The sequence below is a fragment of the Perissodus microlepis genome, chromosome 17 (assembly GCF_051167445.1).
Source record: "Perissodus microlepis isolate ML-2025 ecotype Zambia chromosome 17, ASM5116744v1, whole genome shotgun sequence".
Classification (NCBI taxonomy): domain Eukaryota; kingdom Metazoa; phylum Chordata; class Actinopteri; order Cichliformes; family Cichlidae; genus Perissodus; species Perissodus microlepis.
This window is the reverse complement of record NC_140477.1, coordinates 33,873,731-33,888,869: the sequence shown is the minus strand read 5'-3', so window position 1 is coordinate 33,888,869 and position 15,139 is coordinate 33,873,731. Positions and strand designations below refer to the sequence as shown.

Below are 15,139 nucleotides of genomic sequence, written 5' to 3'. Positions count from 1 at the left end.
GTTGATGGTTTTGTCATTTTTACATAGAAAATTTTCTGTTTCTGGTTTTAGATCTTCATTAGTTAAGACAAAGCTCATTCTTCATGTTGACTGTCGTTGTGTTCTTAAGTGTCAAAATATGAACACTAATATAACGAGAGGTTAAACTCTAGAAACCCACTCCAATCATATGTTGTATCTCCAGGAAGCCTACTTTCCTCGTCTGAAGTTTGTCTGACATAACGCAGGTTCCTCGCTAGTGTTAACACATCCCCAGGCAGAGACTGTCTTGATTTAGCCTTGCCGGATTATAGGAAGGGGACTGGGACAGTGAACGCAACCCCAGCCTCATTCAGAAGTTATGTAAGTGCGCCAGAAGGGCCCTGGAGGTTCCCGTGAAAAACGTCAGGAAGGATCCCACTGGAGAAGGTTTAAATCAGATCAGGAAAACAGGTTGGACAGAGAAACGAAACAAGAAGCGAGACCCATTTAAAAGATTTAATCATTCCGTTCATTTAGGGTTGCAGTGGTCAAAGGTTGAAGTGATGGGAGTTAATGGGTAAAAGCTGAGGAATAAAAACAAATGTTTGATCGACTGCTCGATTATGAAATAAGCCCAGCTAAGAGCATTAAACAACAAAATGTTAAGTTGATTATTCAGTCTTTTACTGAGCGTGTGCAGTGTGTTTGTGTCAGAGTGCAAACCAGGAGCAGGGCTTGATGTTGAGCGTGTGTCCTGAGCATGCACAGCAGAGTGCTGTTTGGTCTATGAAACTAACGAATGTGTCAACAGTGCAACTTGAGGGAGGAGGGGGGGGTGGCCACGGTGTTTACTCGCAGTAGTTCCCGTAGTGGAGCGCACACTCGCACACCATGTACTGAGCTTGAATATTTATTGCACTGGCCTCAGTTTGATTCCACCATGGGCCACTTGCTGTAAGTCGTCTCTTTCCTGTCAGCCACTCCAGTGTAAATGACGTAAAGCGGCTTGCATGTGAATCATATCCCACGTGTGGTATGCTCCCCAACAACTATCGGTCGCCTCCTGCAGCATTCTCAGGCTGATCTTCAACAGTGTTGTGCAGCACTTGTCAGGAAGTTACCCCGAGTACATTACTATTTACATGTTGGCTGCCGGGGGAATAATTCGAAAGAACTGTTTATGCTTTCGTAGTTATCCTGATGACAACTTGTGTCCAAGATATTACTCCAGATTCTGATCTTTAAATCAACAAGGTGACAAAAATGAATTTTCCACAAATTTTCCACAGCCACTTGCATATCAAATGCATGCTATTTGAAGACCACTGCTCTGCTCTTACTTCAAAGGGTCATCTTTCTCTTGATCTCTACTCTCCTTGTTTATCTTCTATTGGGCCTTGATGGAAGCCCTCAGTTCATCCACTGTAGGAATCAAACAGTTTGAACTCTTCTCCCTTTAAGCCAGCTTTCGTCTGATTGGCTGCCCCTTGCAAACACAAGAGCACTGTGCTCACAGTGTTCTGTGCTCACAGGCAGAGCTCAACATTTATGGCCAGGTCCAAAACTACAACTAATTCCCTTGTTAACTACATGCCTTCAAGGATACTGGGAACATCTACTTTGACTTTGGAGGTTAAAATCCGGTATGTGTCTTTCACATTAGAGACAGTTAAGCAAGGTTTCTGAATAGTTTTTAAACTAAACTAAATCATGTCATAATAAATTGTTTGTTCATTGAAGACTGGTTCCAGGTGACTTTCATAGCTTTACAAAATAGCCCGCAGAGAGGTCATTACAATCCTGACCTTACACCGTGTGTTAGGGGGCACAGTTTGATGTCATAATCCAGAAATGTAATACATTTAGCCTGTAGTGGTGTAGTGATGATGTCCTAGTGAGGTGGCTGTTACATTTTTTCCACACAAGTTGTATTTCGGAATATTAAAGAAAGGTTAGTACTGTCCAAAGATATTGAGCCAGGTTTCACAATGAGCTCACCCGAAACCCTGGCTGATTGGGACCCACACCCATTTTCACACCTTGGCTCAGGCGATTAGAGGATCATCAAGGGGTCCTTTTGTCCCTCTTTGGGGGGACACTCCCACTAGGTTTAAATCTGGGACTCCCCACCATTTGACCTTAGAACTGAAGAAGCTTCTCGGATGAGAGGTGAAACGTCTTCAAGCAACTTAAAGAAGTCCAGACGCTTTTCTTTGCAAGCTGCTTTGACTACGATGACCTGGATGACTGAGAACCTTCACAGACATGTCCCTTAGTTAGGCTCCCGTGACCTCAAACGATGGACTGATTACCTCTCCTCTCCTACCTTCATTCCATGCATTCACACCCACACAGACACATCAACAAGCTAAGTGTTTATTGTTATATTGTTGCTCATTTCCTTTGTCTCCCTGATCCTCTCTCACCTTTCTGTCTGTGTGTTCTTCACATTAAAGAGGGAGTTTTTTCCTCCCAACTGAGTGCTTGCTTAGGGGCAAATTGAATACACAAAGTGAAGTACTGCAAATGATCCAGTAATGACTTTTAAATACACGTCTGTAAATTTTATCACACCTGACACCTCAAAAAGCTCAACACTACATGTTTACTTTCGAGACTGTGATTATTTTCTTAAACGTTTAACTGTAATCACTTTGTCCTTCTGTTCATCAGTTCAAGATGAGATTAGTCCTCCGTGTAAAACTTGATAACAAAGCAGAAATCCCTTTGTGTGTAGAAAGATGTCAGTCAAATAAAAGACTTAATCAAGAGTTTCCCTTCAAAATAATGCTTTAATTACCTGATGCCTATACAGCCTTGGCCCCATTTGGATGAACAGCTATTTTTATGGGAGCTCATTCCAAGACAGACAAGCAGTTTACTCTCCTGAGACAAAATACAGTCTGCATCACTGTCACTGTTCCTGCATATTATATGAAGCAACAGCAGTCTTAAATATATATATTTAGGGTTTTGCTCAGTCATCAGCAGTTTTCTTATCTCAACACTTTTTTGCTCATTTCCAACTCTTTATTGTTGACCATTTTTACCTTATGCTATTCCCCTTATGATTCGTCCCTTAATTCATGTTTTAAGCTAGTTTTCGTCCGATTGGCTAGCTCATGCAAACAAAACATTTAATAAACAGCAGGTGGGTGGGGCTTCTATGCTTATCCACTTGTTAGGTGATGACATATCAGCCCAGTTTCCAGGTCCAAGCTTCTATTGCAGTAATTGAGGTTGTCATCTTTTTAGGATGTTTGTGTCTTGTTTAATTTGATAGAAACCAGCCTAATTCTTGGTCTCTTCAGCGTTTTATTTGCACACCAGCAAATTAGGAAATCTTTAAAATCTCATGGTGTACACTGCAGCCCATGGGCACTTCAGAAGATTTCAGGATCTTACTTAGGATCAGGACTTTTTCATATCGAGTAATCAAAATCATGCGGCAACATATTAACGACTAACCTTGTGATGTGGATGGATTATGTCAGATGCTTTCCTGGCTGAAGTTTAGTTCTGCTTTATGATGATATGATAGAAAGTTATAGCAGAGCTGTGCATTTTACAATTTTTAGAAATTCTTCAATCGGAACATAGTGTGTCATCTTTAGGTGGGAACTAACTAATTTCCTGCTAACATCTTACTGCTAAACTTTATAAATGCTTTATTCAGAAATCCTTGGAAGTTAAACTTTATTGTAACACCTTAGAGAAAAGAAAATTGTGAAACAATAGAGTAATAATTCTCAATGTAAAAATGTGAAGACTGATTATCTCAGTACCTACAGTATATATTATAAAAAGATTCTGAGAATCTGGAGAAATCTGTGCACAAGGGACGAATGAAGGAACAAATTAATAGAGGATGTTTGTGAACTTTGGGCCCTCACTTACAGAAGTAAGTGTCTGTGAACATAGTTTTCTGTTCCATCCATGAATTCAGGTTAATGCTCTATCATGCAAAGAAGAACCCATATGTAAATACGATCCAGATGCCAGCATATTCTCTTGGATGAAGCTAATTTAAAATGGACTGAGGAAAGTGTAAAACTCTTCTCTGGTTTAATTTACTTTTGGAAAACATGGATGCCAGAGAGGAGGCATTGTTATTGGTGCTCAGTACACCAATAACAATGGCTTGTTATTGGTGCTCAGTACAAAAACCTGCTTCTCTTGAAGGTATGGCAATGCATCATTGCCTGTCCAACTGGCAGCTTGCGCAACTGGAAAGGAACCATCAATGCTGAAAGGTATATGCAGGTTTTAGAGCAACATATGCTCCCATACATACAGATATTTTTCAGAAAAGGCTTTGCATATTTGCACACAATGCTAAACTGCACCCTACGGCTGTTACAACAGCATGACTTCGTAGTAGACGACTCTGGGTGTTGAACTGGCCCGTCTGCATAATATTATTATCTAAAATTCCAGAACTGTGTCAGTGCTTCTACAAACATTTATATATGTCCTGCTTTCTTTTTCTGGGGAAAATATGTTTTTTTTTTCACAGTCATTTCAGCTGAACCCTTTCACTGCAGACTCCGAACATATCTTAACCCTCCAGGTAAAGTTCACAACCTGACCTTGTTTAACTCTTAATCAGCTGGGGGGGGGGGGAGTGTGCGTGGTATGAATATTTACGATGGATGTAAATTCCACAACTATTGTGTCCACTGTTTGTCCAAGAGGAAAGAGTTTGTCACTCTGATTCATTCGGTAAACAGGACACGATGTAGAGAATCATGGTTGGTTTGGGAAAAAGGTTGAAAGGAGGTCAGAAGGAGTCCCAACTTAGGCAATGAAGAAGTTTCAAATTGTCCCATATTTTTTTGATGTTACTATGTGGCACTTTTTTTTTTTTTTTTTTTAGAAAGATCTCACACACGTCAATACATTTTTAAAAAGCCATTATAAAGTCAGTAATGGGATCATAGAATGCCTGTTGATATTTTATAGTTGGAGAGTAATGTATCAGTTTGTCTGTCTGCTCAGCTTTTCTGAGCTCTCCCTTCGCAGACTGTTGTTATAGTGCTCAGGCTTAAGTTACAAAGCCAACTGCAAAACAAAGGCAGTTGTATTTGCTCAGTCTGTTGGAAAAGGATAACTGAATGTAAAAAAACACGTTTACATATTTCAAATTAACAAAGTGACCTTTTTAGAGCAAGGGTTTAAAACCTTTCAAATAATACACACACACACACACACACATATATGTATATATATATATGTATATATATATATGTATATATATATGTATATATATATATATATATATATATATATATATATATATATATATATATATATATATATATATATATATATACACACATATATATACACATATATATCATTAAACCTCTCCAGGTTCTTCAGCTGTTAACCAAACCTGAGCTTCTTTCAGTATCATTTGTCTGTCATTTCTCCCTTTCCACGTCATTTCCCTTCGAATGTCTTTATTGCGCTATAAGATGAAAGCGTGCTTGGCTAATGCGGACATTTTTGAAAAAGTTAAATCCACACCAGTGTATGTCTAATGATACCCATTGTGACTCAGTGGGACGGCCCAGTATGAGGAAGGAGAGAGAGGTGACGTGAGGCTCTGCACGTCTCTTCTGGGGTTGGTTTCACACATCTTTAGACTGAACAAAGTAGCTGAGATTTTGTTGGGGGTTGCGAGTGGACGTGGAGAACGTGGGGGGGGGCAAATCATCTTGACCACAAAGACCGCGGACGTGGAGGGAAAAAAAGAAAAGAAAAATTTGGTTTCAGACATTAAATCGTATCAATTTCGAATCGTTCTTTGATAAAATAAAAATAAATAAATAAAATAAAACGCATAAATAGCCCCCCTTTTATAAAAACTTTATCAGAATTATCCTAAAAAATATAAAAACAATAATATTCGAAAATATTATGAATACACAGAAATACACAGAAAAATTGTTAATGTTATACATTCACACTACACGTTAGACCGAGACAAAATGGAAATTAATGGCAATGCTGCATTTTGAAATGGTAAAAAAATATTTAAAAAATAAACCTACAGCAGAAAGCTTCAGGAATATTTGAAAATCAGTCTTAGAGAACCACATGGAGCTTTAATTAATAAATATCAGATATCAGTTATACCCGCCGCTGGCGCCGCTGCTAAAAATAGAATGAAATGAGTAATATACCGTGGATTGCAGTCGGTTTAAGAACTATTGCACACAATGTCGATAATGAAAAAAGGGTTACGTATTAAGTGCTGTTCTAAGGATCACCACAGAGTGGCGCTGTGGCGCAGCTTGTGTGCGCGTGTAATATGTGTGAACGTATGTGCTTGCGCGCGCGCGTCCCAAGTCACGTTGTCTGCCGGCCGCGCGGGCGGAGTTAAATAGCGGATGTGTGGCACAGGCCGGTAGATTAAACCCGGCTCTGCACCGGTCAGTACGCTGAACACACTGAACGGAAGAACTACGCTCTAGTTTTACATCGCCTCCGGCTCTTCGAAGTCTTTTTATCGACGGGATTTAAGCGTCTTAGTTCTCCTGTGTGCTGTGCAGTTCATAAGGCCCAAAGGAATGCCCAGAGAGCTCACCCAGAACAGGATCCAAAAGATCTGGGTTCCCACAAAGGATGACAGGCGGAGAGGTAAAACACTGCAGATATTATGCTTTGCTCGTGGGTACCTCAGTAGTTACTTAAATGTAACGATAACTGGTATTTTCAATGTATTTTCGCGTATTAACGTACGCTAATCAAGCTAGTTCTTTTTTTTCTGACGACATGTGAGTGTGGTGCTGGGTGGGTATTGCCGTATGAATGCTTATCACGTCACCAGGTCGCTGCATTGCTGTAAAACAACCCCGTAGTGTTACTTTTGTGACGGAATTGCAGTTTTGGTCGAATATTCTTGAGTCTTTGGGTGATGCACTGCACCTGCCGCGTACGCCGGTCTTCTAAATCGCCAAGTCGAAAAACCGGCATCATTCATTCATTGATTGGTGGTCTCGCTCAGCACGTGCAACACGTCACTACCTCTCTCCGGCCTGACAAAGCTCCTGTTGCCATGGTTAATAGTGCCTTCCCCTCCCCCGCGCAACCTGCGAACGATGCTGGTTCCGTTTTCTGGTTGGTCAATCGGCAAATGCCCGTGAATGGGGCGGTGACCGTGAATGGGGCGGTGACTCGAAGCCGTTGCTTTCTTGCTTCTGGATCATTTAAAACTGAATTAAATGCTAAGGGAAATGACCTGTTTGATAGAAGTAAAGCGAATTTCATGTCATTTACGTCCCTAATTTGTTTTTTGTTTTTTTTTTTCTCCCTTTTTGGTCTTTTTGATATTTTGTGTGCTGTTACAATTATTTGCACATTTCTTATTAGTAAGTTTTAGAAAAAAATCAACATAACAGTATTTTTACCCCACTTCCAATACACATGAATGCACTGGTTACTTCATTCTGCTTCTGACTGATTATTGATGGGATTTTGCACATGGTTCACCAATCGTCTGTCAGTGCTGGGAGTTTGGCTTAAGCTTTGTTTTAGGTCTGATCCAGAGATAAACCTGCAAATTTATCCAACTGAACCTTTTTGTCATAAGACCTAAAACTATTGGTGATCAGCTGTGAAAGATGGAGGTTCAACACAGGGAAGGCTGATTCTGATGTCTGAGCATCTCCTTAAAATTTGATCCGTCTTTCCGTTTAAGCACTTGTGTTGTGGAAACAAGATTAGCAGTGCTGTGGGGATGCGTGGGCCTATTTGAAGATGAATGGCTGATGCTGCACGGACAGAGGGAGCAGGCGTGACAGGAAGCAAGCCCTGTAAAATCTCCCATGAGCCTCTGGGGTTGGGGGGCTTACTGTATATCTGGTCATGTGAACACAAATTGTCCTGGCTCGTGAAGGCTAACAGAAGTGGGTCAGATGTGCAGTGAGGTTGAAGCTGAACGTGAGCCCGTCAGCGGGAAATGGAGATTATAGGTTGGTGACTTGAAAGAATAATTCAAAACCCGTTATTTATGCAACTGGATACAAACCTTAGTTTGCACAGCAGTCAATTACTTAAAGTCAGTGTTTCATTGATGCTAGTCAAAATAATGGACCTGTAATTAAAAGCATTGCATACTGTCGAAGTTTCAAATAATGAGATTGGTATATGTTCAACTAATCACTGGAGCAAAAAGCTGACTTAAAAAAAAAAAAGTCTTGGCTCTGCCTAATGTCACATAAGGGTATATGTCTGTTATGGTCATCTGTGACCACAGAAGCCCCAGCCACTTGCTCATCAAATGTTGTTTACGATGAGCAGCCAATCAGCGTATTGTTGGCTTAAAGAGAGGCTTGACTTAAAGAGATGGGACTTAGGTGACCAAAAAGACCCCTAGAATAATTTAAGTTAAACACACAAAACATGTTTTACGTTTTGCAAACAAGCGCAATTGTGATATCTCACAATGTCTCTACAGCAGGTGGTGCTCCCCACTTCGCCAACCCACCCACCGTCATTGTCATGGTGGGTCTGCCGGCTAGGGGCAAGACGTACATGTCCAGGAAACTCACCCGCTACCTCAACTGGATCGGCATGCCCACCAAAGGTATGCTTACAGACGGCAACACACATTTGTACACTGTTCCTATTTGTTCAGTAGCTTATCAGTTTCACAGTAACACTGTGGTCCTGGAAGTAAACGGCATCAGCTCATGTTTCCAATTCCAGGACATTGTGTTCACACTTGTTTGTCTTTCTCGTGTGTGTTGCAGTCTTCAATGTAGGAGAGTACCGCAGAGAAGCAGTCAAGAACTACAGCTCTTATGATTTCTTCAAGCCTGACAATGAGTGTGCTGTGAAAATCAGGCAGTAAGTCTCCCCTCATGTTACACAAACACCCCAAATAAAAACATATTTTGTTTATTAAAAAAAAAAGAAGAAGAAAACAAACGTTTCTTATCATTGCTTTTCAGGCAGTGTGCCTTAGCAGCCTTGAGAGATGTCAGGTCCTATTTGAAGGACGAAGGTGGCCAAGTAGCGGTGAGTTTTCCATTTTCTCAAATAACTTGTTTCTGTGACAACCTTATCCTGTGGTGAAGCTTTTCTTAAACTTTTCTCTTTTTTTGTAGGTCTTTGATGCTACCAATACAACAAGAGAAAGGCGAGACATGATCCTCAAGTTTGGGGAGGAGAATGATTTTAAGGTACATGCTGCTAACGTTATCAGAGTACCAAAGTACTGAATCAGTGATGTGGAGCACCTTTCTAAACAAAGTCTCACTTTTCTGTTTAGATCTTCTTCATCGAGTCTGTGTGCGATGATCCCAGCGTCATTGCGTCGAACATCATGGTGAGTCACAAATATAACCTCAGAGACATTACTGTGCTGTTTTTACACAATGCTCACAAATCTCTGGCATCAGGCATGTTGTTCGCCGTCTGACAGTTTTCCTTCCTCCGCAGGAAGTGAAGGTGTCCTGCCCGGACTACCGGGACTGTAACAAGACTGAAGCCATGCTGGATTTCCAGAAAAGGATTGAATGCTACAAAAAGAGCTACCAGCCTCTGGACCCAGATCAATATGACAGGTAAAAAAAATAAAATTAAAATTTAATCCTCGGCTTAAATTTTTCTTGCTGGTTATGTCGCGTCATTGCAAACCTTCAGATGAATCATTTGGATCCTGTCTTCTCCCAGGGATCTGTCCTTCATCAAGGTAATCGATGTCGGTCGCCGTTTTCTCGTCAACCGCATCCAGGATCACATTCAGAGCAAGATCGTTTACTACTTGATGAACATCCACGTCCAGCCCCGAACCATCTACTTGTGTCGGCACGGGGAGAGCACAGACAATCTGAAGGGAAGGCTGGGGGGTGACGCTGGCCTCTCACCTCATGGCAAACAGGTACAAAAGAGAGCATAAGAGCTTCCAGTTGATCAGCTGATACATTTTTTTTTTTTTTTTAAATTTAAATCTTGCATAATGAACACCAGGTGATAATGACTACTGCTTTGCCTGCTGTAGTTTTCATCCGCCCTGGCTCGATTTGTGGAGGAGCAGCAGCTGAAGGACCTGAAGGTCTGGACAAGCCAGCTGTGTCGTAGCATCCAGACTGCCGAGCACCTCGGAGTCCCGTACGAGCAGTGGAAGGCTCTTAATGAGATTGATGCAGTAAGTGTCACTTAAAGATGTATTTTTAGGTTGTATTACACATTGCTAATTGCAAATCATGTCTAAGCTGACTACGTGCGCGGTGTGTTCTTTTAGGGAGTCTGTGAGGAGATGACGTACGATGAAGTGAAGGAGAAATTCCCTGAGGAATTTGCACTGAGAGATGAAGATAAATTTTATTACCGCTACCCTGCTGGAGAGGTACACGAGCAGCCATTTGGTGCATTGACACTTTACCTCATAAAATATAAAGCAAATTTTTTTAACCCCCCCCCCTTCCCCTTCTACCTTTGCAGTCCTACCAGGACCTTGTGCAGCGGGTCGAGCCAGTCATCATGGAGCTGGAGAGGCAAGAGAACGTGTTGGTTATTTGCCATCAGGCTGTCATGCGCTGCTTGCTGGCCTACTTCTTGGATAAGAGTGCAGGTGGGTACTCCAAATCCCACAAACCCGCCTGGGTTCAAGGTCAAATCCAAATGTGTCCTTGCATGTGTTTTTAATCTTTATTTATATTTTCCTTGCCATTTGTTATTCCAGATGAAATGCCCTACCTGAAGTGTCCCCTCCACACGGTGCTCAAACTCACCCCAGTTGCTTATGGATGCAAAGTGGAGTCAATCTCCCTGAATGTGGAGGCAGTAAACACCCACAGGGAGCGACCAGAGGTAATGGGAGCTCATTTCTGAGAGCTGGAGTCACTGTCACTTCCTGTGTCTGAGCAGCTGCTGTTCATTGTCCTTATTCATGAAACTCCACGCATGTGTTTGACCATCGAGTCTGTTTGTTTTGGTTCCCTGCAGGAGGTTAAGAGAGGTCCTGGCACCTTGATCAGGAGGAACAGCGTGACTCCCCTTACCAGCCCAGAGTCCAACATTAAGAAACCTCGCATCGACGACCTGGACGAGGCCCCAATCCAGGAGTTGCCCCCCTCTGTTTCTGCGCTGGCCCTCTGCAGCCCATCACACATACCCCTCACTCTCCCTGGACAGGTGGGATTATCAAAACCTTTAAAATTATACTTTTTTTTTTTTTTTAGGCTGTTGGTGTTAAGATAATGTGGAGTTTGAGAGGCAGTGTATTTGTACTCAAGCAAAGTAGATTGTTTATCTTGGCTGGATATCCAGCTGAACAGTATTCAGGAAGTGACGAGTCACAGATGCATTTCCTTCCTGACAGCTTTCTGCATGCGTTCACTCACACTTCTTCTCGTCCTTTTTCTTTTTTTTTTTTTTCCCCTCTGCCCTCTCCTCCTTTTCCACACCTTTCAGCACTGGCTGGGCAAAGTTTGCCTGTAAGTATTCAGGATATTCTGTCAGCCTCTTCTACTGTGTGCTGTGTCGTATTCAATGACATTTCTTTTTCCGGACTTCCACAGTACTCGACTGTTTTAGAGGAAAAACAATGTATTAATAATAACTATAATCTAAACTTGAGTAATGGGAAATGACGATTCATTACAAAATCCTGCCTGTGGAAGCAACGGGAAAAGGAAAGTTCTTAGTTCATGGGGAACTCCGTTTTTGTTTAGCATTCCTGTCATTCCAATCTGTTTTCATCACTACTACACTCCTGATCCTCATGCTGACTGTCCTGTTCTTGTCTTTGTGTGTTTTGGTCTATTCTCGGCCTGTCTTGTGCTGCTTAAAGGTGCACCATCCTCCACTATCTAAAGGTGGTTTCGCTCTTAGTCTTTCAAAGGTAAACACACTTTAAAGGCTATGCAGTTTCTTCAGTTCTTCTAGCAGCCACATCAGTGCATTACTTAAATCTGCCAACCACAGCAAAGTAGGATGAGTTGGCTTAAATTGTTCTGTGTTTTTATTTGCTGAGCGGAGCCATGTTCGAAATCATCTGTAAACAAACTTAATTGTATAATTAAATGAGTATGCAACAGCAGTACACTTCACTGGTGGCATGAGGATAGGATTTGCTGGTGCAGTGGAAAAGCATGAATAACAGTGCAGGGTGTGTGCATTTGTGCGTATGTTGTCATAATCACCCAAGGATTAAAGCGATGCAGCCACAGCCACCTATTTGCACAGTGGCAAACTCGACGCAAGTTTTCACAGCACCTAAAAATATCAAAGAGCAGATTAGGGCTGAGAAAACATGCATGACGTAACGTGTGGTTAAGACATTACACTATCTTTGGCCACTCTTTGCGTAAGACTGCTGCCTTTTGTGTTGTTATGGATCTGTATAGTAGCTATGTAGTGCACAGCTGCCGCAGTACAAAGTGAATCTAAACTTCTGTTTTGTTTGCAGAACCTGATGAGCTCACCTGGTTGCCATGACATCCTGCAGCCCTGCCAATGAAACATTACCGACATGTGGATCATTGAAGAGTCGGTGCAACATCAAAGTAAAATTGTTCACCTCCAAAATCAACTTCTTTTCTCCTCCTTAAAGCCCAGGACACAAGTTGCTGCACGTCTTACTGTTCAAAACACAGTTATTGTATTTAATGTCTCAATTTTTTTTTTTTTCTTTCCTTTTTTCTGTGATTGAATCTGTTTTGAAAAATATTTTATAGAACTTTTGCATCTCTGATGGAAACCAATTTATTGTGGTTTATTGCTTTGGAGAGACCAAAGACTATGCAGCGAATTTTTTTAATTTTTTTTTTTTTGTCTTTAGTTTACACTGTATTTTCACGTACTCCATGTTTTTTTTTTTTTTTTTTTTTGAAAGTTATGTAATTGATTGGTTTGTATGTTGACACTACACAATGAGCAATATTTTGCACAGTGGCGAAACATTTTGCTTCTGTTCGTCAGTTTGTTTTTCATGTTACTGCACAGTAATGATGGAGGTGATCTTTGCCGTAGAGTGCCTGTAGTGCTTGTTTTGCAAGCCTAATGCTGCTTCTCGCCATTTTTCTCCAGACTCGTTACTTGAGAGGCGCCACATTTCACCCATGAACTCTACATGTCATCTCAATATTTAATTTCTCCATTTAGTTTCAGTGCCACAGTGCACGCTGATCATTAGAGATGTCTCTGATGGGAAACGTTACTTCAAGTTTATTTTCTTTTTGCTCTCATTATCTGCTACGCACAAAGTTAAGCACCTATATTTTTGTTAAAATGCGTGCTGTTAATAATATCTCTGTAAATCTTAGTGTACATATGGTACTTGCATATACATATGGTGTAAGTGACATTGTATGGGAGATGACTTGGAACCCTTGTGGGAGACTTGATGAAAATGTGTGTAACTCTTTGTAATACTGTGTTGTGACTGAATGGAAAGTGTGACGCCTGTGCAGAAAACTGCTGTATCAGGCTTGCTTGAGATACTTGAAATGTTTTCTTTTTGTAAGAGTGTTTTGTTATATTCCTTATTTATTTTTAAGTAGTTGTGAATAAGTATTCAGAGGGAAAGACACTGTTTTGATAGAACTGTACATTATATTTTGTGCTTTTTTTTTTTTTTCTTTTTTTTTTTTTTCCCTTCCCTCCCTCCCCCTCTTGAACCATTAAATTCACTTCATGGGGGAAAAACCCTGTTTGTTTTCACTGGCCCATATCCAATAATACTCAGGCTACTCTGGTTCCTTTTATGGAGCTAATGTGCACATGACATTGCATGTTCTCGCTGTCTCACCTATTCACATGAGTCAGAGTTGCACAGAGTTGCAAGCTGCTTATCAGCCTAAAATGGACTCAGGAAGTAGCTATGACTAGCACTGATAAGCCTGATACTTCTCTTTTTTTTTAAAAGAAGGTTGAGTTAATAGTGCAAATATTGTTGCTTGACAAATTACAGAAGGCATGGTACAAATGCAGAGTGCAGTGCTAGCATGACGTGAGTTATTTCTGCCAGCATAATGGCTTTGCAGCAAGAGTTAGCATGCTGAAAGCTACACTATAGCACAGATGAGGTAAATGTATACTTGACATAACTAACTAGAGTGCCATATTGCACAATACGAGAAAAATATCTGGATTAAACAAAAGCAACAAAGTAAATCTGAAAATTAAATACACATATGAAGTAATGTATCAATATCAGCAGGGGAAAAACAGGAATTAAGATGACTTGAGTGAAGATCAGAATAAGTATTCACTGACATTAGGTGGTCAATGCAGCACAACAAAACTTCCTTGCTGTGTGTTAAGTGTTGTGATGAACTGTTATCATGGTAAGTGTTGCATTTGTACAGAGTAACTGTCCTTGTGTCAGCAGAGCTGGATCGGTCTGTTAGAGAAGGTTCTCCACTGCCTGTGGAGTAAATGGTGCAGAGGGTGGTCAGGATGATCCATAATGGACAACACCACAGCTTCACAGTAGTCATATTACACTGCTAAACATCAACATGTTGATATATGGAGGTTCACATGTACCAAAATTATGTTGTGTATGTTGTTTCTGTTATTGAAACTTTTAGCTAAACATGCTTTTATTCATTCAACTTTGAGCTCTATTTGTACCACCTTTGTGCATTATGTGTTGCTTTAACCATAAACAAGTTTAATTTTTTGTATAGTAGTTTACATTTGGACAACTGGGCATTAGTTATAACTGATTATACACACAGTCATACAATAAATTTTAAAACAGGATGTAACTAAGTTGATTAGAAATAAATATAATTTATTTTATATAAATTACATTGTTGTTCAATATAATGCATGCTGAAACTATTGGCTGATTTCACTTGATCTTTGTGCAGCTATTCTGGGTTCCTTGAAGGCTTATTCTGTAAGGAAACAGTCAAGCAAAATTCAAATCCAACTACTTGCTTAACAACGCCAGCCAAACCAAAGGAAGAAGACAGCAACACATTTAAACGACTCATCAGAATGCCCTAAAGAAGAGCACAAAGGGCCCCTGAGGACAGCATTCATAACAATACAGAAAAACGACACATGAGGACACAGAAAGGCGCAGGCCGACGACAGGAAACAGCTCAACAATGACTGAAGCTAAAAGCTGAATTTGCACAGACAAATGTTTTGTCAGGACAACTGACAAAACATTGGTTGTTGACATAGTTTTGTCCCAAGCGAAGTAGAC

General features: G+C 40.8%; 1 protein-coding gene across 5 annotated transcripts; it reads left to right on the top strand.

The window, feature by feature from the left end:
• Positions 1-6,322: 6,322 nt before the first annotated feature.
• On the top strand, positions 6,323-14,648 carry pfkfb3 (6-phosphofructo-2-kinase/fructose-2,6-biphosphatase 3). Of its 5 annotated transcripts, none has more exons than XM_084910405.1 (16): positions 6,323-6,606; positions 8,429-8,554; positions 8,721-8,817; positions 8,922-8,988; positions 9,078-9,152; positions 9,242-9,298; positions 9,412-9,536; positions 9,646-9,853; positions 9,974-10,120; positions 10,217-10,321; positions 10,417-10,546; positions 10,658-10,785; positions 10,921-11,109; positions 11,389-11,411; positions 11,768-11,818; positions 12,386-14,648. In XM_084910405.1, exons 1-16 carry the CDS (start codon positions 6,537-6,539, stop codon positions 12,390-12,392), a joined length of 1,605 nt encoding a protein of 534 aa, XP_084766531.1. In that variant the 5' UTR covers positions 6,323-6,536; the 3' UTR covers positions 12,393-14,648. The 5 variants fall into 5 exon arrangements, with proteins under 5 accessions (XP_084766531.1, XP_084766529.1, XP_084766533.1 ...); XM_084910403.1 differs by having other exon boundaries at positions 6,324-6,606; positions 8,426-8,554; positions 12,386-14,645; XM_084910407.1 differs by lacking the exon at positions 11,768-11,818 and having other exon boundaries at positions 6,324-6,606; positions 8,426-8,554; positions 12,386-14,643.
• The last annotated feature ends 491 nt before the right edge of the window (positions 14,649-15,139 follow it).